Source organism: Vanessa tameamea, chromosome 27 (assembly GCF_037043105.1).
Source record: "Vanessa tameamea isolate UH-Manoa-2023 chromosome 27, ilVanTame1 primary haplotype, whole genome shotgun sequence".
NCBI lineage: Eukaryota > Metazoa > Arthropoda > Insecta > Lepidoptera > Nymphalidae > Vanessa > Vanessa tameamea.
Window position 1 is genome coordinate 2,523,013 of NC_087335.1, and position 25,535 is coordinate 2,548,547.

The following is a 25,535-nucleotide window of genomic DNA, read 5'->3' on the forward strand; positions in this document are numbered from 1 at the left end:
ACAATAAATATTAATTTAAGACGGGAAAATCCTTTGAAATATAGTAATAAATAATATTTTGTATATGAAAAATAACCTTATTATCAAAGCCTATTCGTTAAAACGACAAAATTTTAACGTAATTTTTATCATAGTGATATTTTTTGTTTTATTATCAATTGTAAAATTTTAAGCAATTAAATATTAAATTTTCATTCTGTAATTACTAATGATTTTATTCTTATTTACTATGTATACTAAGCTTAATTATGTAATGTTACGTAGTGTTATCTATAGCATATCAATAAAGATTTATAGAAATTAAAAAAGTAGTTGTCAAAATTAACATAACTTTGCAAAAAAAAAATGTTTACGTTGACTTTTATTTATTATGATAATAGTTTGTGAATACCTCAAAATTAAAAGTAATAATTTTAAAATATTTCAAGCAAAGCTTTCTTGCAGTTAATTGTAGGATTGTTCAAATATATAACAACGTTCAGAAATAGTTGAATGCAGGAGTAATTAACCTCGGGGTTAAGAAAAAAATATTTTTAATTTCAATGGATTATTGGTTTAAAGCAAAAGCAAAACCCAAAACGGCTCAGAACTGGTACGAAGTAATGTTTATAATGTACTACTTCGTATTAATTTGTGATAACTTGAAGAGAGGTATATATAACTGTTAAGATATTTCAATTGTTTTTAAATATTTACATATTTAATAGAGGTGTAGTTAGTTAATTTATTAATAGCTTAATCTTTTTTCGACTTGTAATATAATTTAATATTTATTATGAATAATATATGTACGTAATATTTAGTAAATAATTTAAAAAAAAAACTAAAATATGATATAATATTATATTTTATCAATGCTTAAAGTGAAGAATAAAATGTTAATTGTTGCGCCTTATGTAACTTCGTACACATTCTATTAAGTTCTATCAATTATTTTTTATTATTGTTGTTAATAATTTGAGTACAGTAAATAGTATAGAACACTTTAAAAATATTTGCAGGTATAATAGGAGTGTGAGGAGTGCCATTTGACAGAAAAACAGCAAATTTAATTTAAAAATGGAGTTTCAAAATACAAAATCCTGTGAATTCGATGAAACGAGTGAGATGGTATTATCAGATGATCTGAATATTAAAGAAGAAATAACCCACGAAATAACAGTTGATATAAAACCTGAAAACGATGACAGCTACAGCAATGATGATAATCCATTTGAGAATATACAAGTTGAGATTAAACAGGAATTCATTACTCCAAATTATCCAGATAAACTACTTGAAATATCATCTATCACAAAGAAAAGAGAAGCTGAACTACAACACACAGTAATGCAAATAGAAAATGAAATAAACGAGTTAATATTACCTAATACAGATGACAATATTAAAATGGAGAAGCAAGATGAGGTTATGGGTTACGAATATTCGACTATTGATGAAGGCAGCATGGATAGTGAAGAGGCACATGCATTGAACAATGTTGAGGCATGTTTACAGGACGAAATTAACATAAAACCTGAAAATGATGTTTATGAGGTACTGTTTCAAATATTACTAGCTATTTTTTATATGTATCTTTGCTCCTATAGCATTTTTTCCGATATAAAAATGCTCTTTACTCACTAATCAATTGCTAATTTGATGCTCCACAAATATAATCAACACAACCAACAAATAAAGTGTGCTTAAATATATTATGTTATAAAAAAATAATATGGATTGGGAAATAAATAAATTCACATATATATATATATATTATCTACACTTATATTTTTTTAAGTTCTTATGCAATCAGCCAGGTCATTTTGCTCGCTTGTTTAATTTACTTTAAAATGCTGCATTCCTCTAAGAATCTTACTAGTATTATAATCACATTTGTTTCTTTGGCTTGGCAAAACTTAAAATATGCATTACCCCCCACTGATAGTCAATTAGCTAGACCAAATTATCAAAGTTTTTCATGTAAGTAGATGGACTGGTAAATGGGCCACCTGATGGTAAGTAGTTATCTCTGCCCATAGACATAGGTAATGTAAGAAATAATATTAATCATTCATCAAATCACTAATGCACCACCAACCTTGGGAACTAAGATGTTATGTCCTTTGTGCATGTAGTTCAAAACTGCAGGGTCATGCTCAGGTCAGGGTCAGGCCAGGGTCAGGCTCTGTATTTTCTTTTCCTGAACATATTTTGATTTTATTTGGATGCACAATGGTACTTATAGAGGTATTCGACAGATTTCTAAACATAGATTATTTTCAAAGTATTGAGAATTTGAATTCAATGACATATATCTTCTGCTAGAGGGCTTATATCATCACTTTGTAATCCTTTTCTACATACTTCATCCTTCTAACCCCTAGATCTACTGTAGACATGCTTTACAGTTAAAAATTTAACCATTAAAGGTTTTACAATACAATCTTAAATAGATTGGGTCCTTCCATCCATTTTAAATTTATAAATTGACATTGCAGTTCTTACTAAGTACCAACGAGACCTGCTACTCTTGCAATACCTCCACCAAACCTCCCTTTTATTTATAATTTATTATTTTTAATTAAACCATAAAACTGATACAATAGTCAGTCATTTATAGGAAAATGGTTACTTTCACCTTGGTATTGTACTACTTATTTCTGTTTTTTTACACTTTTCAAGCATTTTACAATGCACAAGCATAACTATAGGAAAAAATAGATTTATTTAAGTTTCCAATACAAAACTGGAGTTGACTCTGAATTCTTGAAACTTTAGAAATGCTCCTATGGACTTAGTTCATACCTTAATAACCATTTGCAATATAAACTCTTAGAAAGAGGATACCCCTCTTACTGTTCTCTTCAAGCTAGGGTACCTCAGTGTCACTTTCCTCTCTTCATTACCGCCTTATAAATACTATAACTAAAAAACTTTTACTTCCTATACCTATATTATATTTAAATTAAACATATTAATCTTATAATGTTAAAGATGTTAAAAGTTTCTATAACCCTTGCACATTTTTTATTGTTGTTTATTGTTTTGGCAATAGAATTTATACAAGCATTAATACTAACTACAATATTTTTAGGACCCCACAAAAGAAGAATTTGACAAAATAATAAAAGAAGAAATGGATTTGACAGTAACAGAAACTCATTTAATATCAAACAAAGTAATTAACACAACATCGACCATCACAAATCCTCAGGACGGGGTGATACAGTCACAAACTACAAAAACTTTAGTCATGGAAATTCATCCTATGGTTCAAGGTATCAATGTTTCATCGTTGGGTAGAATTAATAATCCTGAAGAAATATTACCAACTTCTCATTGCAATGATGACAATCTTACAATGGAATATGATGATTTTCAACTTAACTCTATAACTGGCAATGTATTGTCATTAGAGCAGGAAGCATATGGCTTATTAAAAGCAGGTCGCTGTGATGTCAACGACAAACGATTCAGCTGCAACAAGTGCGATAAATCATATAAGAAATCGAAATATTTGAAAGAGCACATGCAAGTGCACAAGTCCATAGAGAATAGAGCAATGGGAATTATTAAAGGCCTTAAAACGAGGATGGAGAATATGAAGAAAAGGATTTGCAACGATCTCAAGAAAGACGCAAATAAAGCTATTGATAAACATTCGTTTGAGAATAAAAAGGCAAGAATGGAAAGATTGGAGAATCGATCGCGAATCAAGGAGGAGGTTGTTTTAAATATGAAGAAGGAGGGTTATGAATGCACTTGTGGACAGATATTCAAAAGAAAAACTAGGATGTTGTCTTGTTTACGATCTCACGACATTTATGCAGACACAGAATCCTGCTTTTCCTGCATATCTTGCACCAAACAGTTCAAAGACAAACAGGAGTTAGCGTTACATCGTAAACGGCTGCATCGCAAACGATTCCCCTGTAAATTCTGTCCAACTGACTACACTACCAGAAAAGATTTATTCAAGCACCTTCAAATACACCAAAAAGTTCAATTGATGGAGTACAAAGTTATTTCGGAAGTAGTTAAAGGGAAACAGAAGCTAAAATGTTTTATGTGTTCCAAAACATTTTCGGAACTATCAGAATTAAAAATGCATGTGATGGAGGATCACGAGGAACCGTACATTTGCCCACATTGTAAAGGAACTTTTCCGAAAATTATCGATTTTGGAAACCATACGAAAACGTACCATCCAGAGGTTGAAGGACAATCTGTTTTGGATGTTCTTGAAGCGTTTTCAAAATTAGTGCAAGCTTGGAAATGCGAGGAGTGTAAATTACAATTTCATGAGGCCGACAAATTTGCTATGCACCAGGTAGAGAAACACAGTCCGGATTTGAAAGTAAATGATCAGTTCCAGTGTTCCGATTGTCGAAGAGTTTTCGTGAGCCAAAAAGGTTTGACGTCTCACAGAAGAATTCATCACAACACGGGTAGCACAGAGGAATCCGAGACCATCGAGAAGGGTGTCATGTGCGTTGAATGTCGGAAGATATGTAAGGATATGACCGCTCTTACATCACACATGCGTTTACATTCACCAGAACGAAAGTATCCTTGCAAATTTTGTGATTTTCGTTTCTCAACACCAGAAAAGAGAAAGATTCACGCTGAACTACATACAGGCGACATGAAATACGTGTGCTTTATATGCGAGTATCAGTGCAGTTCGGAGAATCGGTTGAAACAACACAAGATGTCCCTGAAACACGCAAACATGAAGGAGTTCCTATTGACGGGTAAACCGTTAATCGAAGAACAGTCGACATCGAAGGAGTCGAGACCTGAAGAAAAGTACGTTAAAAAGAGGAAGCAAAGTAAAAGCACGCCGTCTCTCTCAGGTGATGAAGGGACTTCGACGTGCGAAGTCTGCGGTGACAAGTTTCCAAGCGAAAAGAAAATGTTAGAACATAAACAAACTCACCCGTTCATTGAATTCCCCAATGAAGACACGCCTACTAGAATATTCTTTAAGTAGTCACTCTTGCCATTCGATTGTAGATTAGGTTGCACTGTGGTTATACTCCATTTAACAAAGCGCTTACACGATGTTCTGTGATCTGATTGGTTGATATTAGTTATAAATTATCTCTTCACTCGTAAACTATTGAACCAATTTCAATGTAATGTTTAAATATTGTATAATTCTCTAATAAGATCATGAGCTATTGGAGATTTGTAGATAGAGAACAATAACAATCTTACTGAATATAATATTTCTTCGCGGGCGAAGAGAGTATTGGTTTATGTGAGTAAACTTTTAATTAGACTTTAAAGGTTTTGTATTTATATTATTTTATTACATACGAAAAATATCTATAATTCTTTTACAAATTTATAAAACAAATAGAAACGTAGTTAACTGCAGAAATTGAATGATCCAAAATCTTCAAATATTATGTTGTCTATAAGAAATGTCTTTATATATTATTTTAAGTTAAACAAAACTTTCTGTGCTTAATATTAACATGAAAAGAAGTACTTACATCACATATTAAACAGTTTTATTACTTGCTGCTACCACCAAGAACAAATCGACTTATATCAAAGGATAAAAAGTTGGTTACAAATATTTAACAAACGTTTTATTATTTCTGTATTAACTTCCACAATGAATAGCTTTAACAAATGGAGTGTAATTTATATTATATAACTGTTTTAGATATAGTTTGATTCTTTTTGTGATTTGTGTTAAAAAGCTAGTCTGTTAACTCTACAAATGTAATTTAAATTGTTAAAACATCAGTGCCTCAATAATATAAGTTATTTACATGGCAATGTTAGGTAAAGGTGTTAATAAATAATAAAAGGCAAATTTAAAATTGTATTTTTATTCTCTATCGTTATCACAAGACAATAAAATTAAAATTTCAATCGAAATACTCGTACTAAATAAAATCTGTTTCAGAAGTTATTAATTTGTCTATTTCATAACCAAGATTCTATTTCGTAACCAATATTTAATATTGTACAAGATTTTTTAAACTTATATGCGAATTAATACAAAAATGTATTTGAACATGTTGAATAATGAAAATCTTTTGCGGTTTTATAAATATTTTCATCTAAAAAAAAACAGCATACATAAATCAGTACACAAGTCTCGTTTGAAGTTGAATTGTATCATTAATCACTGGTAATAAGTTAAATTGTTACACCCATATAATAAATCTTATAATTGGTACTTTTAATAATGCTAACTCTTATTATAAACAGAACGCTTCTCTTCGAGTCCTGTGCCTCAATTATTTTCTGCTCTACCAATTGCTTTTGTACACAATAACAAATATTGACAAGAGAAAAATAAACGCCTTACCGACCAGCAGCAAAAGTGACTTTTTGAAAAGAATTTACTTATTTTATTAACACACAACAATCAACAAAAACATTAATTACTTTTAATGAATAATAACATTAATTTCTAAAACGACAAATTTTCTATGACTCAGATACTGTTGTATCACCCAAACTTCGCGCCAAAAAGTAAACCCAAGCCTCTGACAGGTGAACGCGAGCTTTTGTTTTTTTTTTTTTTATGTATTACGCTACAAGGTATTGATGCATTATGCGGTAAGACATGTATTTTTCTGTCTCATTTTCTCTAACAGTGAAATATAATTGGAACACTTCGGTTCTACTATTGTATTTAATATCGAAATTTTTATTTGTTCTATACTACCCAAGTCGAAATACCTTTATTATAAATTTATGAACTAGTATAACGACTCCTCAACTCGATATGATTCTATGAAATACTTCATTCAAAGTCACTTACAGTAAACTCTTAATTTAAAATTCTATGTTATTTAGAAAGGAGTGTTGTACATTTTGACTTTACATTTAGTTATTAAAGGTATTTGTCGAACACATTACTCATCATAATTGTATTTCCATATGAAATAAATTGTTGGTCGTTTTAAAAAAAACAATGTCTTTCTATTAACAATCATTTTAATAAAATTATGATTATGTGTTTCTAACAATTACCTAACACCCCAGATTGATTTATATAAAAATTATATATGGTTTTATATAAAATGAAATGTATATCCGTATTTAATTATAAATGTACTAATGAATCGTATAAAATTGTGACAATAAATGATTTTCTCTCTTTATTTAAAAATATTAACCAGAACACATGTCTCTAACATCCTATATAACTAATACGTGAAAAGTATTTCCCAAGGCGATGCCATGGACGCGGTTGGCTTGCGTATGACGAGCACGTCGTTACCTCTGTGGAGAGTCATCTGGAGAGGGATCTGCTTACCTCCCTGGGACAGTTTGGCAGATTTCGGGGGATTTTTGATACCCGCGATTACAATACGCTCCACCCATGATCGGGTTGGATAGCTTGCTTCTTCGTTTACGAAGCTGTTGAATAAACAATATACATTAGTACTTATTATAAATGAAAATCTTCCCTCAGCGAAAAAAAACAAATCAATTCTGAAGGATCACTTTCAGATTTTAATATTAAAAGAAAATACATTCAAAATAAAATTAGTAAATCTTGTCGATAAATAGAACTCCTAAATAAGTTACTGGATAATCATTTCACTAACTACTCCCTAACATTTTATGGTTGACTGTAAACAATTCAGAATAGCAGTTAAAGTTCCTCTTTGTTATTATTTACATCAAGAAATATATGATATAGCAACTATAGACTTTATGAAATGTTTCATAATACTCACGAATACTTCATAGCTGAAGGTTCATATGTGATCTTGGCGTATATAAACTTATTTGATTTGTATTCGTAGGTCTCGCCGTCGTCAATGTACAGCGAACCTTCCGCTTTGCCCTGTAATGTATATATATATTTATTTTTTTAACCCATACAATTTATCATTGTTTGTATGGAAATATTCATATTTAAATATATACAAATACCTCTTCCGTAAATTACGTCGAAAAGATCACATTTATCATACAGTGCATGTTATCGCCTCGCCCCCAAACGTTACGTGTACCCCACTCATTACAGTTGGCTGTTGTACTAACCTGGCCGTCCAGCGCCACTACGAGCGTGTAAGGGTCGTGCGCCATGAGAGCGGAGGAGCGTCGCACGCGCTCCTTGCGCGGCACTATGGTGCCTCCGCGCTGGAACACCGGCACCTGGCCACACACACACACACATTTTATCATTACTGACAATTTAATATTATGACTGAATAAGGTCAAATCTTTTAAATGTGTGTCATGACGATATAATATAAACATGTATACATACATACATAGCTGTGGATAGCATCAAAAGGCAAAATAAAAAAAAGTTACGTCACATGATTGCGAGCTGTAACTAAAACTAAGAAAGTTTTAAATACTTTTTTACATATTCAACTCACTTTGGCAATATTAACATCGACGTTCATATACCCGTTGGCGGGATATGATTGGTACGAGTCGACGTCGTACCACACGGTGTGGGAGTCTTTTCCGGGCAGGTACACTTTCACACTCGTCACTCCCTCTTCCAGCACGGGACGGACTAACAGCTTGTCACCTTAAGAAAGTAGAATAAAACAAATGAGGAGACGTTTCTTTTGTAGTACCTAACTGATAAACTACTAAATCAATTTACGTATATATTTTTTAAATTATTGTATGTGACGGGCGAGTTGGCCACCTAATGGTAAGTGGTCACCATCGCCCATAGATAATTGGGCTGTAAGAAATACCTATACGTAAGTATAACCATTCCTTACAGCGCCACTGCGCCACCAACCTCGGAAGCTATGAGGCTTGTGCCAGTAGTACCAGTGTAAACTGGTATATAATATTATTACATAAGCAGCTGCCATTCGCGGCATACGCGCAAACTAAGTCGGCTCCTCGAGATATGCGCACATGAACGCTTGAGTAATCACAAAAAAAATATAGTTTATGATTTTTTTATTACAGTTAATTACCCAATAAGTATGTGTTGTCGATCGTGAATGTCTCTTCCTCTCGAGGGAACTCTTGGAACAGTGGTCTCATTACAGGTAGTCCGTCGATTGAGTGCTCGTAGAATAAGGTGTACCTGCAATACAAATATTAATTTAGACAACATGAATCATTAAAAAATTACTCAATTAATTTTGATTGGTCTTTTAAATTAAATTATTTGATTTATATTAATTTAAAATTCATTTCATTTAATTAAAATAAATTGTAAGGTAGAGAATATATTCTAAGTTTTATAGCTAATTCCAATCGAAGGCATCAAGTTAAAAAAATCTTAGATTTATATATTTCTATAAATTTCCTACTAGTTTTCCTATGCATGGACCACAAACACTTCTCAATAAATATCCTATATTTATGTATATAAACAACAAATACTATTCGATTTACATCCACTATATATAGTAGTTGTGCTTCCAAAAATAACAATTCGGTCGACATTCGAAACTGATTACCATTTTTCACTAACCCACTATGAATACCATAGATTCGACCGATTTTTTCAGGTGATTTCAAAGTAAATGTTGTTTATTTGTCTGTACTCCTCCCACGGGTGTCAAGAGTCGAGCAGTAAGAAGTAAAATACTAGGCAATCAGGAGCGGGGTGGAGTACCAGAAGTCGATTAGTACCGCAGGCGTGAGAAGTAAAGGACTAGGCTATCAGGCGCGGAGGGCGTACCAGAAGTCGAGCAGCGCGTATCGGCGGCGCACGGCGTCCCGGAGGCGCGCCGTGGTGGCGGCGTCGTACAGCCACGGCTCGCGCCGCTTGGTCTCGATGTGCGAGTGCGCGCGGAAGAAGGCCTGGTAGGCGCCCGCCTGCGAGGGTGTACGTGACCATTGAGTTTAAACTGATAGACAGCGTTCATGTTTTTATAATATATTAATTTCGATTCGCCACTGTCTCCTAAAAGTAACAGTGCATATTTTGTGTTAAAGGATCCTTTAAACAGATCTCTCGGAACTTAATTTTTTTTTTTTTAAAGAAGGCGATAATGCGACAGATAATAAGAAGATAAATAAATGTGTGTGACATTATAGTATGACAGTGAAGCTCGCTCCACAGATGAAGTTAAAATTAAACATTTTACTTAAATTATTTGACCGACCGACGCGAGGACGACGATTTTTTTGACAGTTTTCCTGGCTAATCATATATAATTCATCACATGTTTTAAATTTACCTTATGAAACCTGAATATGAAAATGGTAATCGTACCTGATACCATCTGGTCATCATCTCAGCCTCGGGGTACTTGAAGAAACCTCCGACATCTGAGCCACAGAAACTGACTCCAGAGACGGCCAGCGATATGCACATGGGGACGGAAGCTTGCAAAAAGCCCCACTCCGCTGCATTATCTCCGGTCCAGACTGCTGCATATCTATCGAAAAGATTTGATTGAATCCTTGCAACTTTAATTACAATCTTACCAAAGTAATGAAGATCATTAATATAAATTAAGAATAAAAAAGGAGCCATAATCAAGCCCTGTGGAACACCCTTTACTACAGTAGATTCATATTTATAAAAATATTCTGTACTCTGTCACTGCCTGTCAAGATAGGATTTCAATTTTTTTTTTAAGTTCTAGTTGGGAAACGAGCAGGAGGCTCACCTGATGGAAATTGAATACCAGTGTCCATGAGTAACTTGATGTCTAAGGCAGAATATCGTGTTCGACAAAATCGTAGGCCTTAGATAAATCACAAGTACTCGATAGGGTTACCGCCAGTACCGAAATCGGCTAGAAGGAATAATAGGTATATAAAACCTAATTGGACGAAATTTAAACCGTATAGCTGGTCATCAATTATATGCATAGCTCACCTCTGAGTACCGGCGAAGACGGCCCTGGTGAGGATAAAGGGTCGGTACTGTCCGTCTGATCGGTCTAGCATGCCCTGGTGTGTACCGCTGATGTGTCGGAGGCCGTTCTCGTTATGCACGTGTCTGCGGGAAAAACACGTATTTATTCATATGCTTATTTTTTATGGAAACAATTCCTACTACCTAATTTAACTCTACAGTATTTAATTTAACATTTTATTGAATAGTTAATATAATTATTTATTCTTTTTAGTATAATTTGAAACGCAATAATTTCATTTTACATATTTATATTTTACGTTACGTTGCGTAAAATTTAAAACCTTTTTCGTTAAAATATAAATTAATAACGGCTTGTAAAAAAAAACATATAACATCGTTTCTAACAAAATATATAATTTTTTTTTACTTGAAATGAATCGACTTTAGAAATGACTTTTTAAAATCTATAAACCGTTACCTGTGTTCCCAGAATGAAGCGAGACCATCTTGTCCGTCTTGAGGAGCTTTGTAATGGCGGCAGTCTTTAGGCATTGTGATTTCGGGTCCGTTGAATACCTACACAAATATATTATTTTACATTTCTATAATAATAAGACATGATGTACTAAAGAACAATAAAACCACCCATATCGACCTAATGGTGTCCAAGTATGATTTTTTTAATATAAATATCATCAGCCATTAGCATCTCAGAACCCACACATGATCATGGATTTTACAATTCTATTAGACAGTTTATTTGATGGTTTTGAAATTATAATAATACTTACACTTGGCTCGTTCATGTCATTCCAGATATGAACATCTTTGCTGGTACCGGGGAAGTTGTTGAACTGAAACCTCTCAGCGTAGTACTTTGTGACCTCCGGGTTGAAAAAGTCCAGGTACGAGGATGAACCAGGCCAGCACCACCCTTGGGATATAATGGTTACTTAGAACAAGCTGTTAAAGAGCCTCTCTGCTAGGTGTCCAAATTTAAAAACTTACTTTAAACTATTCTATAGCAATAACTGTAATATTATTTTTTTTGTGTTTGTGTTTTTGTCCACAGATTAAAAGAAAAAAAAAACTAAAAAGCAAATAACAAATACCTTCATAGTCCTTTCCATCTTTATCTTTAACATACAGTCCCTGTTCTGTCGCATCTTCGTGGACGAAGTAGCCAGCCTCCCTCTTGATGTGGGGATCGATGATGACGATCAGCTTCCGTCCCTTAGCCGTGAGGTTGGCCACCATGTCCGCGGGATGAGGGAACTTTTCCATGTCCCACGTGAAGTACCTATAACATGTGACAAAATCAAACAAATGTCACTTGTATACCCGTAAAATTTATGTTAAGGAAGATACTATTATGATTAAATGTCCCAGTGGACTGGATAAGTATAATTAAACTAGATAATTTGAATAGATGATTTAAATTATAGTCAAAAGCGACTAAATCACAATAAAGTATGTGTGTGCGTGTGTATAGCACGAGTCCGTCGGCAGAATTAAATACGTTTACTAGTGTGTGTTTTTTGGTGAGCGTATGCATCTGGGAACTTGCATGTGCGTGCGCGCGTGTGTGTGTGTGTGTGAACGGCTGTACATGTATGTGTACTGACTTCTTGCGGTCGGTGTACTCGATGTCGAGCCAGAGCGCGTCGGCGGGGATGTCGTTGGCGTCGAACCCGTCGTCGACGGCGCGCACGTCGGCCTCGTCCACGTAGTTCCAGCGCGACTGGTGGTACGCCAGCGAGAATCGCTGCGGGGGAAATATTGTGAACGATTCGAATCTTGGAATCAGTGAAATACAGTCAACTCTAATGTACTAACGTTTAATAATATTACATATTATTAAAATATATAGTACATTTTTTGTTGAGTCTAGAAACTAAACTTCTGCTAAATAAAATAAATTCGACATTAAATATGCTTTACTAAACAATAAAAAATATATTTTAAATGACTGAGTAATCTTTTAGTAATAGTAAAACCATTTCTTCAAGAATCAACTGAAGAACCGATGATAGTTTTACGTGTGATTTAATCTTGTACAACAAGACGAGTAAAAACCCGAATAAAGTATTTTATTCATATTATTTAAGCTGCAACAATTCATATTCCTCATACATCTCGAATTTATTGAAAAACACCAGTGCTCTGTTGGACATTAATGCCAATTTCAATGGGAAAAGTAAAGTTTAATTGACATGACGTCATTGGTGGAGATATTAATAATATGGTATATATTTATGAAAATAAAAATGTGTTTTGAATCAGCGTTGCAGAAATTAAATTATTCAGGATATCGATATTATTATCGATAGTATCGTATGCTCAATACTATCGCTAACACCTTAACTATCGATAGTCTATCGATAGTGGACTATCGATATGCAACACTATTTTGAATGTCGATGAAGTAAAAATCGCAAATTTAAAAGTAGTAATAAATGGATATAAGTAGTTTAGTGAGCAACCGGCTTGGATTTAGGAAATCCGTTAGTTTTTAAATCTTCAATTCTCCATCAGTATTAAATACTGCCATAGGAATGAAAACACAATAACTTTACACTTTATTGAAATAAAAACATAAGATTAATTGATAATGAAATCCGATGACGCGGCCCATATGGCATAAGCACAGATGTATAAACTTACGGGGGGGAGCGGCGCGGCCCCGGTGAGGCCGCTGTACTGGCGGAACACGTCGGCCGGCTTGTCTCCGAGGAACACGAACACGTCGATAACGCCAGCTTCGCTCATAAACCTGCGCACGGACAGCATTTACTCTAATATATATTTTATTGTATTTCAAAGAAAACTTAATAAATCAAAGCAAACATTGAATTATAAAACGATTACAAGATCACAGGTTGTGAAAGTATGTTCTTGTAAAATTATTAATTTTAGGGTATTGTTCACTATCGAGGCTTATCATTGAATATATGTCAGCGAATCGTGAGCGAATCTTTGGGTTCATTTGTATTTAAATTTGTTATTGTCATTATTCATTGCGGTTTTTATTCTTATATCATTTTAGTCAATAATATTTTTTAAATAGATGATAAAAAAAAAGCGTGGACAAAAGTAAATTCTGAATTTTTGCTAGTTCTTCTCTGTAGATTCTACATTCCGAACCGGTGGTATCTTCGCTTAGTATAGTTTTGTAAAATGACAATTTAAAAGTGCTTGCAAAAGCCAGCTTGAATAAAGTATACTTTGATTTACATACAGTGCGACTGTATTTTGTTAGGTTTAGTGTGTGTGCTTAAAAATCACATTATACTGATTTTATGGATATACAAGTCTATTTTATTCAAAGAAAATACATGAGTGTGAATTTAACAAAGATTTAATTCGAGGTTCCAAGATTTTTTTTTAATCTACTTTTAAAATTTAGCTGGTTCCGGTGAAAATGTGAAGTTTAGATCTAACTATGAACATTTATATTTCGGCTGAGTTCAAACCACGAATTAATAGTTTTCGAACGTTGTACTCGATATGGAATATGCGAGTTATTTCAAGTTTAAATATAATCTGACTACATTGATAGGTGGAGTCAAGCCAACATTTTAGTTCACCACTATCGAAAGCAGATACATTTTCATGGATGACCCCCCCCCCGTTTACGAATTGTGTACCCCCATTTTTTAGTCACGCTGACGCAGACCCCGGGGGTCCACCTCGAACACTCTGGGAAGTAAGGCATTAAATCGAGATGAATGATGTGTGTGACACCAATGATTGAATGATACAATAGGGTAGTCAGTGACCTGGCATCGACGCGGCGCTGGTGTCCGCCGGTGACGAGGTTCACGAGCGACGACACGACGGTGGCGTCGGCGTAGTTGACGACGTCCACCCACGTCTCTGCAGAGTTGTGCCAGAACACGCCTGCACTGCGTTTGACTCTATGGGCAAAAGATATCCATCTCAATTATTTGAAGCAAGCGACCTATTAATTGGACATAAAACCACCTAGTGAGTTGGTGAGTGCTTTTGTTGGTGGATCGGTGCTGCCATCACAATTTAAGTCAAACGTCACAACACATACAAGTAAACTATCCATATACCCAAGTAGATAATTATTCAAGACTTTCTTCATAATAAAACACCTTATTGTAATACATTTTACATATTTAGATATTGTAATATTTTTGACAAAAGAAATATATAATAAAACGCACTAGATACGAGTCTTCGTGTCTCTTTCGTTTTATGTCCATATTCGCAATCAAAAATTATTAATTTAGTTTAAGACATATTTCTGATTGAATAATACAAAAATAAGTGAACCTCATTCGTCAACAATTAAAAATATTGTGTCAAAGAATTAACTTATATCCTGTACAAGTTAGCTTGATCTCATATACTGGTCTTAATATGTTAATAAACCATCGTTATTTGAACGTCAAATTAATTTCATTTGAAAATAATCCTATTATATAAAATAAAATAAAAATGATTTAGGTACCTGAAAAACCCCCTCCCCCAACGGTGGTAAGCCGCGGGGGAAACTAGCAACGTATATTATAAACTAATTTGAGATACTCTGTTCTAATTCCACCGTCATAAATCTTGGGTATATTGCTGGATATTTCCAACTCACCCATGAGAGTATAGAACTGGAATGGCTCCGTAAATAGCCATCCTGCTGTCCAGATCATATTCGAACACGTCCAAGTTGTACAGCCTGTAGGGTTCCCCTGAAGTTGTCGTCTTCAGGTGGAAGTTATCTGTATGCTCCGGGATACCTGGAGGAGAAGATTTATACTATTATTTAAAGTAATGTCCCATTTTAAAAAAATATATATATAGTTTTTTTGTACATATTGAGGAGAATATTTGGCAAGTGTAGTAAGTGTAAAGGAAATATACAGCAAGATATTTAAAAAAATATATAATAAAGTGAATTGGCAATTAATTTAGAAGATCTGATAAAAGAGATTGTTGTTAAAATTTTAGTTGAATCCTCTCCAAGATTTCTTTGAAACAATTGCGGAATAACACATAAATTACGCACTAGTTATAAGAAACGTGTTTAAAAGTATAAAATTTTAAATCAACATGGTTATTTTTATTACTATCAGTATTTAAAACGGGATATTTATTATGTTTTTTATTTGGTAGAGCTCGATATTTCGACATTATCTACGAATGTCTTGTTCACGAGACAAGATAAGTTCTCGCAAATAAAAATAAAAAATATGGTAAATATCCCGTTTTAAATACTGATAGTGTTTAAAAGTAGTTTTAAGAGCCTAGAACCTACTTTAATAAATAAAATTTTATATTTGAATTTGCAAAAATCCGAAAAATATACAGTATCGGTTTACCATAAACGTGGTCAGCATCTGGGAATGCGATGTCCAGCGAAATGGCTTCGTTGCCTCGAGGTTTGCTGTCGTGATGAGACTTGAAATTTTCGCTCCATGTGCCTTCTTCTTCCTGAAAATGAATAACTGTATTGAGCTATACGTTGATAAATACTACATATTAGTTTGAAGACTGGCGTAATTGCTAAATTTAAATAGTTTTTACGTTATAGATTTGGTAGATTGAAAATGGGAAAGAAATGTCAGATTAACTGCCTCTATGAAATCTTATCTCGGCTGCCATGCCTCCCGGACAGTCTCTGCTGTTGATTATATCATTAATATATGACTTCATGCATACAGATTTGCTGTTTACAGGGCCGGATCTACCATATGGCTTTTTGGGCTTCAGCCCAGGGCCCCGTGGATTCAAGGGGCCCCAGCTAAGTCAAGTCAAAGTCAAAAATAGACTAAAATGCGAAAGAATCCATAACTTAATTAAATTAAATAGATCGTATGGTTTGCAGCCCTGCGAGTCCTGCAAACAAACCCATTCAATTAATTTAATTCAAGTCCACGTTCAGATATGTCTTAGGTGGGACCCTAAGTGGTGACCCAGGACCCCTTAAGCTTACGGTTCGGCCGTGGCTGTTTATTAATGTATATTTTCGCATACGGGTTTTTTATCTCAAATTTATCAGTTATGGTTTTCATGTGAATAACAAAATTCATTTATTTTTTATTTGAAATAGCATGGACGCGATTGTTTCATTCCCAAAATGTGCAATCGTCTTATATATTATGTAGTTCATGTTATATTTAACAAAGGGCATACATCTGGATTTAACTGGTTTTATTGTAATATAATACACACTTGGGAGATAATATACGTTCAAAATAATGACCTCACGTCCACTATTAATTAAATATAAATAAACCGTAATTACTAATCGTTAACCTTATAAATACTTTTTGAACAAAACTAAACCTTATCCCACATGAAATAAAGTTCATTTTCATAATTATCAACCTTTATCTTCAAATTATTTGTTACAATTCTGTTCATTTCGGCTTTGTTACGGAGTAAATAAATATAACATCAATGTTTGTTATTATATATTTTAAAAAAGGCTTATTAACTTATCTTTAAATACTTAAAGACTTATGATTATGATGTCCCCCTGACCGATTTCGATCACAGCGTCTTTTCTCAATCTTTCTCAAGAGAGACTGACAACTGTGCAAGACATAACAGTGAACGAAGTCAAAAGTCAAAGACTTTTTTCAATATAGTCAGTTAATAGACGAGCACTTACTTATTGATTGTCTAAAATAAATGTACCACACGTTCGAAAAAAACACCTGAGTATAACAGGCAAAAGAAATTTTACTCGTATTGAGACATAAATGCACTCTCTGGGAGGGATCACATTCATAATCCGGTCGTATCCGGCGTACAGTGCGATTTTAACGTGCTTTTCGATCAGTAATGTAACTACTGCATTTTTTTTTCTATTATAATTTTTTGATAGAAAAACCCAACAACATTTTAATAGCACGACGCATGGTTTAAATCCAAGACCTCGTAATCCGCGGCCTTTTAAGCCATCAGATCAACGAGACAGACAATTTTAGAAATATATTTATGGTATCCTCTAAATTTAGTTGTTCAAACAGGCTGTTTAACTACAGGTTTTCATATTGATTAAGAATCAATATCATTTCCAATTCTCGGCAAATATTAAAACTATTCAATTATTATTGGTGATGAATTCGAGATGTTAGGGGTAGTTTTTACAATGCTTCTGTTTATGCGCGGTGATGACCATTTAGTTATTAATTTATTAAATAAAAAAACATACCATAACAATTAGTATAATTGCTTGCCGATATTTGTCAACCGAACTATGCATACGAGTGCATAGGTCCTTATTCTTTAGTCACCATTACTAAAGGTACCAGTTACGGCGACCAATTTACAATCTTTGTGTGTGTGTCTATCTCCGATGCAAAAAGAGTACTATCATAAGTTTAACGTGTTTATTTATGTGTCTGTATGTGGCATCGTAGCTCTAAAACACATAAATTCATATTGGTATAGTTTTTTCCTATTTGAAAGGTGATTTGATCGAGTACATTATTAGCTATGGTGAAGAAAATCTGTTCATGTGTGGTGTGTGTGAATTCCATTCAACAGAAAACCTATTATAATCAAACGATATCCCTCGGACATTATCTTTGATCTAATAGAATAACAGGCTATTTGACAATGCGAAAAATAAAGTGTCAATTATTGTAATCAGTATATATTATGAGTTTAAAAATGGTTATTTATTAACGAAAGTCGAAAATAATTATTAATTTATTCAAAAATCCATAAATAAAAATGCATTTTTTTAAACGTTTGTCAAGTGACACAAAACGCTCCTGATTGGTCGGGTTTATGATGACGTCATTTGCTTGTTAACCTCGTTTGCCTACTATATGTGGATTATTTGCCCCAGATTACAATAAAGGCAAGTGACGTCACCGACCCCATTGCAGCGCCATATTGTCAAACATTTAAATATTGAATTTTTAATTTGTTATTTTTCAGCAAATATGTACTAGATTAAAAAAACACAACACTTTTACTGGGTTCCTTAACCTCTACTAAATAATATAAAATGGATTTGAAAAACCAGTCTAATAGCCTATTAAGTTAATTTCTTAATAAATATTTTGCAGTCTTTTTAACGTCAGACTATGGGTTGAATTTTGAAATTGAAAATGCTCAAATGTATACGTATCCGATACGAGTAGCAATACATGAGTTAAAGCTTTAAGCTTACTTTAAAATATATTACTTTATTGATAACTTATTAATCACAATATAATATCAAAATGACGGAAACGAGGGAATATTATGAATTCAACTCGTGTATTATAGTAAACTACTTCAGATAAACCACGACTGCTATCAGTCACGTATTGTGATAAATCATTAGAACGTTGACATTAGGCCCGTCAAGAGTGAGCAATGTATGACCTGACATAGCTTTTTACGCCATAGTGACTTATCTAAAGTAGTCGGTTACTTTTATAAACATTTTCAAAACCAAAAAATCTCTTATACAAAGGATTTTGGTACTTTTGTTTAGTTTTAGCATTCACGTTACGTTTAGGATTAGGTTTTTTAGCTGCTATAGCAATCGACTTGAGGTGAGGGTGACCACTTATCACCAAATCACTCGTGGATTCATCAGCAGGCTGAGTAGGCTTGAGCTTGGGCGGCCGATTTGTGGGCGACAAATTTAAAAACCAAGTCTTTTTTTATTACTTTTGTGGCAGCTGAGAGAGCATGAATGTCTTATTCAGTTTGACGTAGGAGTTTTCAAGACAAGTTTCCAATGACTTTTAATTCTTCTCTTTTGTTTTGTTGTATAATCCGTCAGCGTCTTCTACTATATAGAATATAGAAGTAGAAATGTATCAACGTTTTTTAATAACTTTATTATTATTTTTTTTTATTTACTTTACAACATCCACGGGCTCACAGTTGCCCGTGCCTTTTTTTACATTTTATTTTTATAAATTGTGGCTTTATTTTATATTTTTACTGAACATCAGCAGATCTTCGCTGGACTTCGACCTTGTCGTCTTCTTGGAAGATAATAATAATAACTTTATTTGAAAGCTTAAAATACCTTCAGGTAGCTTTATATAAATAACGAAGGTGATCTTCGTATGTTTCTTTTTACAACATTTGTAGGCGGTCGGTCAGACGGACCACCTTATGGTAATTGGTCACGACTGCCCATAGACATTGAATATTAATACCGTAAGAATTTGTAACTATTCCTTATACCACCAATATAAGCGGATTTATACGGATGAGGCGGCAAAAATTAAGGAGGAGTATTTATATCATTTCCGGATTATATTCAGTAAAATTTAAAGTTAATAAATATGAAACCAGTTGCGATCAACCCCTTCTTAAATTCACATTATAAAACTGAATATTGAAAATGTTCGATAGATGTCGCTCACTGTAAGCAAAGGGGTGGTTTTCTAGTTGCGAATCAACGAATACTTTGCCGCTAGATGTCACTTCGCCAAAAACGAACATTTCTGAATCGCGATGGCTAGATTTTCGCGCAAGGGATGACCTTTCCCCAAAGATCGGTTATCAGTTGCTCAGTTAAACATCAACGCGTAAAGTGTAGATGAAATACAAGTCGCAATGATGAAAGTGGGGCAACAATGGCCAACGTGAGGTGGACGACGGCACAGCCGTCAGTCCTCGATGATCGTTCACCTCTCACCAAGACCTGGGTCCTGGTTAGAGGTGTTGTTGCCGTCTGAGCGACTTTTTTAACCCCTTTTAAAACAACTCAAACCACACTGCACTTGGCATGATCATGACTCGTGCTTATGAATATTCATATAAATTGTCATTCCTAATATAGCAAAAACACAATTCAATGATCTATTTGATCCAACTCCGCCCACTCCTCACATAAATTAAACTCTTCCCAAAATTACTGTGTTAAACATTCTAAATGTAATTTGTAATTTTAAATACAAATATTGTATTCTGTATTTATATTTCAAATATACGACTTGAACATATTTCGTATTTTAAATAGGTACATACGAATTTTTAATTCGAGAAAAGCACGTATCACGCCCGACCCTTTTTTAAATTACATTTTAAAAAGTAAGTAGTACTGCACTATAAAGTTATTTTAATAAAATTTATGTGATTGTTAACAAATCCTATATATTAGCCTGGAGTTTGGAAGTTAGTATTGTTTACATTTCCGCGCTTCGGTATGCTGGTAAAGCCGTCTGCGTCGGATCAAGGTCGGCTAACATGTACTTGAGCATACACCACCACCACCACCACCAGAGCCCCCAGCTCTATAATATTCACGGATAAGGGCACAGTTGGGTACTGTCAGTTGTGCAATAAGCATTACAAGAGAACAGCAGAAATGGTCATATATTTCATCCACAAACCAAACAACACCCAAACAAAGACAAAAACATAACTCCTCATAAATATAAAACAAAATTAAAGATGTTTTTGTACTGATAAAAAAAGGCGCGTTAAATAAATTAATTAGAATTATATAAAATCATATTGACTATGAAACATACTGAATATGCTAATCGTATATAAATTAATGTAATATTAAATATTGTAACGCAGGACGATAACCACTACATGATATACCCATCTGCGATTATCTTTATAAAAACTTTTAATAAATTCTCACGTTTATTATTAGTATTTTTTAAATTTTGAAAAAGAGTAACTACTGATTTCTCGCCGGTTCTTCTCTGTAGAATCTATATTCCAAACCGGTGGTAACTTCACTTAATATACTTTGTTAAATGGCGATTCAAAATTTCTTGTAATGTACTTGAATAAAGTATATTTTGATTTATTAATTCTGTTGAATATTCTAAATAAAAAGTCTAGTCTATATTTTACGTCAGACATATTCTTAATATTGAAAATATAATGTTACTAGATAGAGGGATTGACGTACGACCTTGAATATTCTATTTTAAAATCATATATTTTAAACATAAAAAAAAAACTTTTGCTGACAGAAGTATCATTTTAAGCCAACCTAATAGGTACATTACAACATTGACAGAGGCGCTTATTACGAACGATTTTCTGTGTCGATCCTCACAACAGCGTCCAGAATACATTTAAATGCAACTTCAAAACTAAGTCTTACTTAGTTCAGATTTCGTAAACACGATATAACAAAACAAAAAAAGACAAACAAAAGCAACACTCACGACGTCCCCCTCGTCGTCATCACCGCTTTTCTCCCTCCTCACCCTCAGAGGCTCCACGACAAGCTGGCTGTTGTCGTTCAATATCACAGCTTTTTCGCCGTTCAGATCGAGGAACTCGATTTTAAGAGGTTCCGATGTAATGATAACTTTGTTACCTTGCTCGTTGACCAGTATCAGCTTACCGTTCGAGTTCGATACCAATTTTAATCTGCAAAATAATAAACTATTAGACTATCACTTGTATTAAAATATATATTGTTTTACCTTAACAATTATAAAAACACTACGGGCCATAAGGAATGTATGATTGGTGGATTTATACGAGTGTCACTCGCGATGGCGTAAAGATACCCCATACGCTTAATCTGTTCAGGCATTTAAAGGTTAAGATGGAATAAAAAAAATCCACATAGACGAACACTGAAAACATAACGCTCATAATTTGTAAAAAGTAATGATTATTACACAACTGATGTTTCCAATACCTTGAATCTTCTGTTTAGATTAAGATACCTTTATTTTTGTTCTACCTGAGAAAACTCAATTTACGCTCTTCTCTCACACGAAAGAGTATATGGAATTACCCAGCAACCTACACCTGAAGACCCAACGAATACCAGCAGTTCCCTCCCGACCCATCTCTGGTTTCGCCACGGGATCGTTTTGTGAGTACTAACATCGTCCCGAAGGTATAACAGCTGACGTAACTTAGGATACGAACTTACGCAAGGCAAAATAAACTACATATGTATAATATTCAATACCTATATTCAATGATCAGATTGAATCTATATATGTATACATTTAGTGATTTTCTTTGTGCGTCAATCAAGTGATTACTATTGAACGTATCGGTATGAGACCAAAACTAATCGACGCGGAATCTTCCGTAAATGATCTATTTTTATTTTTTTTTCCGTTGATCTTCCCTCCTTTTTTCAGGTTTGTTTAATGCTCAGCGTTTCGATAACAGTTAGTATTCATCAATAATATTTTGTAATATATCATTTGAATAAAAATTCATGCATATATACACAATAGAAAATCGACAACCAGTTACCTAAACTCCCAATAAATGAACCCAAGAGCGATTTCAGTAACGCTATAAATTTTAGTCTCGTATTCAATTACGTAAAAATTAAGCTACACATCCTGCTTTATATAGAAAAATTTTATTTAATACTTAAGATATCACAAACGAGAAATAGATGAATAATACTGTTAATTATTATTATTGGCTGAATTAAGACGAAACAATTTATCTTGTAAGTTAATCTAAGAATGTATATATTTTTTTAAGGACACAGTGGCGCGACTGGTTCTTAATGTTGATATTTCCATGTATATTCAAAGGGCCTTCGTGAAAATATTATCTTTAACAATGAAAGTTTGATTATATATAATATAATTTTACTTTGATAGTACAGTTAGCATAACATGTAAATCCAGTTTTGGCAAATTGGAGTGATCAAATACTTTGCGATCGAAGCTGCATGATCAGAGTATCAGAGCATAGAAAGGCAGGAACATTACATTTGAGTATTGAGTAAAAATCCAAAATGTTGTTGGTGGATTCCTCAAAAAAAAAAAACAAAAAGTTAATAAATAAATCAGCCAGTTTCAATTCATTCACTTGTTTAACTATCTATAAATGTAAAAAGTTAAGTAACAGTTGTCAATTTTCCACAGCTGGGCTATACTCCCTTCTATATTTGAGGTTTACGTTTATAGCTTATCTTATGACGCTCCTGCAATGTGGCAGTTTCACATGTGAAACATACAGTTTTACTGAACAGTTTTTCGTTCAGTACTAAGCATGAGATGCATTATAAACACGTAATTAAGCACATGGAAATTGGTGGTACTTGCCTGGGTTTTGAACCCACGATTATCATCCCTGGGCCATCTCAGTATATAAGCCATGTTATCATTGGCAGTATATAATAAACAATACTGTAATATATATGTCAAAACAAAAGCTTACCCATCAGCAGTAGGTTCCTCACCCAACGCTAGTTCCGGTCGGTACCGAGGGTACAAAGGATCTGCTTCATCTAATTCTACACGGAATGTACTATCCACCAGAGCTGTCAGTTTCAATGCATAGTGCCACTGGAACAATGGTTCTAATAAAGTTATCTTGTTTTTAATACATTTTCAATGTATTATATAAATAAAATTTCTTAAGTGTTTGGAAAATTCATTAAAAAGCATTTTAATTACATACTCATAGATAGACTATTAAAGCCACAGGATGAATACATTATAAGGTGTTATCACATTGGAAATAAAATCAATATTGTGTTATAAATAAAAATATATTAATAAAGATCCATTTGTAGTGCAGAGATATTCGCAAATTGCATGGGAAATGTAAATCTAAGTATTGTTTTTTTTTTCTCCTTCTTCAATTGAGACTTCTTCATAACAGACATGTTTTGAAATAAGTAGAGCTTTTTATGTGTTGATAAAAAATTTGCTCCTTATTCGACGAAGATAAATTGATTATCAATGTCCAGCCAATGAGATAATAAATAACTGAAGTTATTAAATTAATTGCTGATTAATGATTGAATTCTATTGGGGGATAGATCTATTCACACACAAAGGGGTGCCTCTACACATTAAAAAAATATTTTTTGTGATGCTTGTGCATATAAAAGATTCTTAGTGTGCATGAGATGATGTAGAGTAACAATAGCAATAGATATATATATGAATTAGCTTATACTTGTTATTTTATTAAAAAATAATTAATTTAACTAATAAAAGCACTCTACATGAGTAAATAAACTTACCAGAACATTTTTCTTTTCTCCTTCAATGTCCACGGTAACGACCTCAGCCGAAAGAACATTTCCGTGTACAATAACGGTGTCTAAATTTAGGGAATACTGAGATTTCTCTGGCTTAAAAGGCCGAAGGCGCTTACAAAACCCTGACTGATCACATGTCTTGAAATTATTCTTATCAACGCATAAAGTACTGCTTATTGTTAAGACCAGAAGAAGACAAAGTGCCTTCATCCTAAAAAAAAAAAGTATTATTTACACTTTAAATTTGATAATAATGCCACACAAAGACCGGTCTTTGAAATGGTAAAGTAACATTGAATTATAAGACATACCTGACGTCAATTATATATATTCTTTTTTTAAATTTGTTATGGTATTCTTGTAATTCTCTTTTACAATAACATTGCTCTATGGAGGTGAAATTGTATTAGTTATAGCTAAAAATTGCACTAAACGCACGCCTGCGTTACGTGGAGGAATTTCGTTTGACAATTTTCATATCACAAAAAATTATGTAAGTGTTGCTACTTGAAACATAATTAAATTGTTAGGTGTTAAATTACTTGTTACTAAAAATCATACCATCGTGAAAATATATATTCATTTTTTTTAAGAGCTTATAATACATTTTATTATCAATATTAATAACAATCAAAGTAATATTTATTAATATTAATATCAAAAATAGACTATTATATAAAATTTGGGTTTGATAAAAACACATAACCTAGGTTATGTGTTTTTATATTTATATTGTTTTTTTTTTAAATACATATATTTCTATTATTAATTTAAAAAAGATACAGCTTTGTGTTAAATACTGTTGCGTTGTGCTAAATACTATTTAGAATAATATTT

General features: G+C 33.2%; 2 protein-coding genes and 1 non-coding gene across 4 annotated transcripts; 2 read left to right on the plus strand and 1 right to left on the minus strand.

The window, feature by feature from the left end:
• The first annotated feature begins 291 nt into the window (after positions 1-291).
• LOC113391976 (zinc finger protein 85-like) lies at positions 292-5,819 on the plus strand. Its single transcript, XM_026628141.2, has 3 exons — positions 292-651; positions 1,002-1,536; positions 3,077-5,819. The coding sequence occupies exons 2-3, from the start codon at positions 1,060-1,062 to the stop codon at positions 4,973-4,975; spliced, it is 2,376 nt and encodes a 791-aa protein (XP_026483926.2). The 5' UTR covers positions 292-651; positions 1,002-1,059; the 3' UTR covers positions 4,976-5,819.
• LOC113391975 (neutral alpha-glucosidase AB) lies at positions 5,813-25,202 on the minus strand. 2 transcript variants are annotated; one of them, XM_026628139.2, is made up of 20 exons: positions 25,010-25,202; positions 24,681-24,909; positions 23,867-23,994; positions 21,925-22,090; positions 16,105-16,216; positions 15,378-15,522; positions 14,542-14,679; positions 13,427-13,535; positions 12,388-12,527; positions 11,875-12,062; positions 11,554-11,696; positions 11,241-11,338; positions 10,781-10,903; positions 10,169-10,334; positions 9,632-9,768; positions 8,916-9,028; positions 8,352-8,509; positions 8,008-8,121; positions 7,698-7,807; positions 5,813-7,374 (listed from the first exon to the last, which is right to left on the minus strand). In XM_026628139.2, the coding sequence occupies exons 2-20, from the start codon at positions 24,906-24,908 to the stop codon at positions 7,161-7,163; spliced, it is 2,730 nt and encodes a 909-aa protein (XP_026483924.2). In that variant the 5' UTR covers position 24,909; positions 25,010-25,202; the 3' UTR covers positions 5,813-7,160. The 2 variants fall into 2 exon arrangements, with proteins under 2 accessions (XP_026483924.2, XP_026483923.2); XM_026628138.2 differs by having other exon boundaries at positions 21,883-22,090.
• LOC113392131 (small nucleolar RNA U3) lies at positions 20,227-20,432 on the plus strand. Its single transcript, XR_003368388.1, has one exon. It is a non-coding gene; the product is annotated as a small nucleolar RNA U3 (small nucleolar RNA).
• Positions 25,203-25,535: the final 333 nt, after the last annotated feature.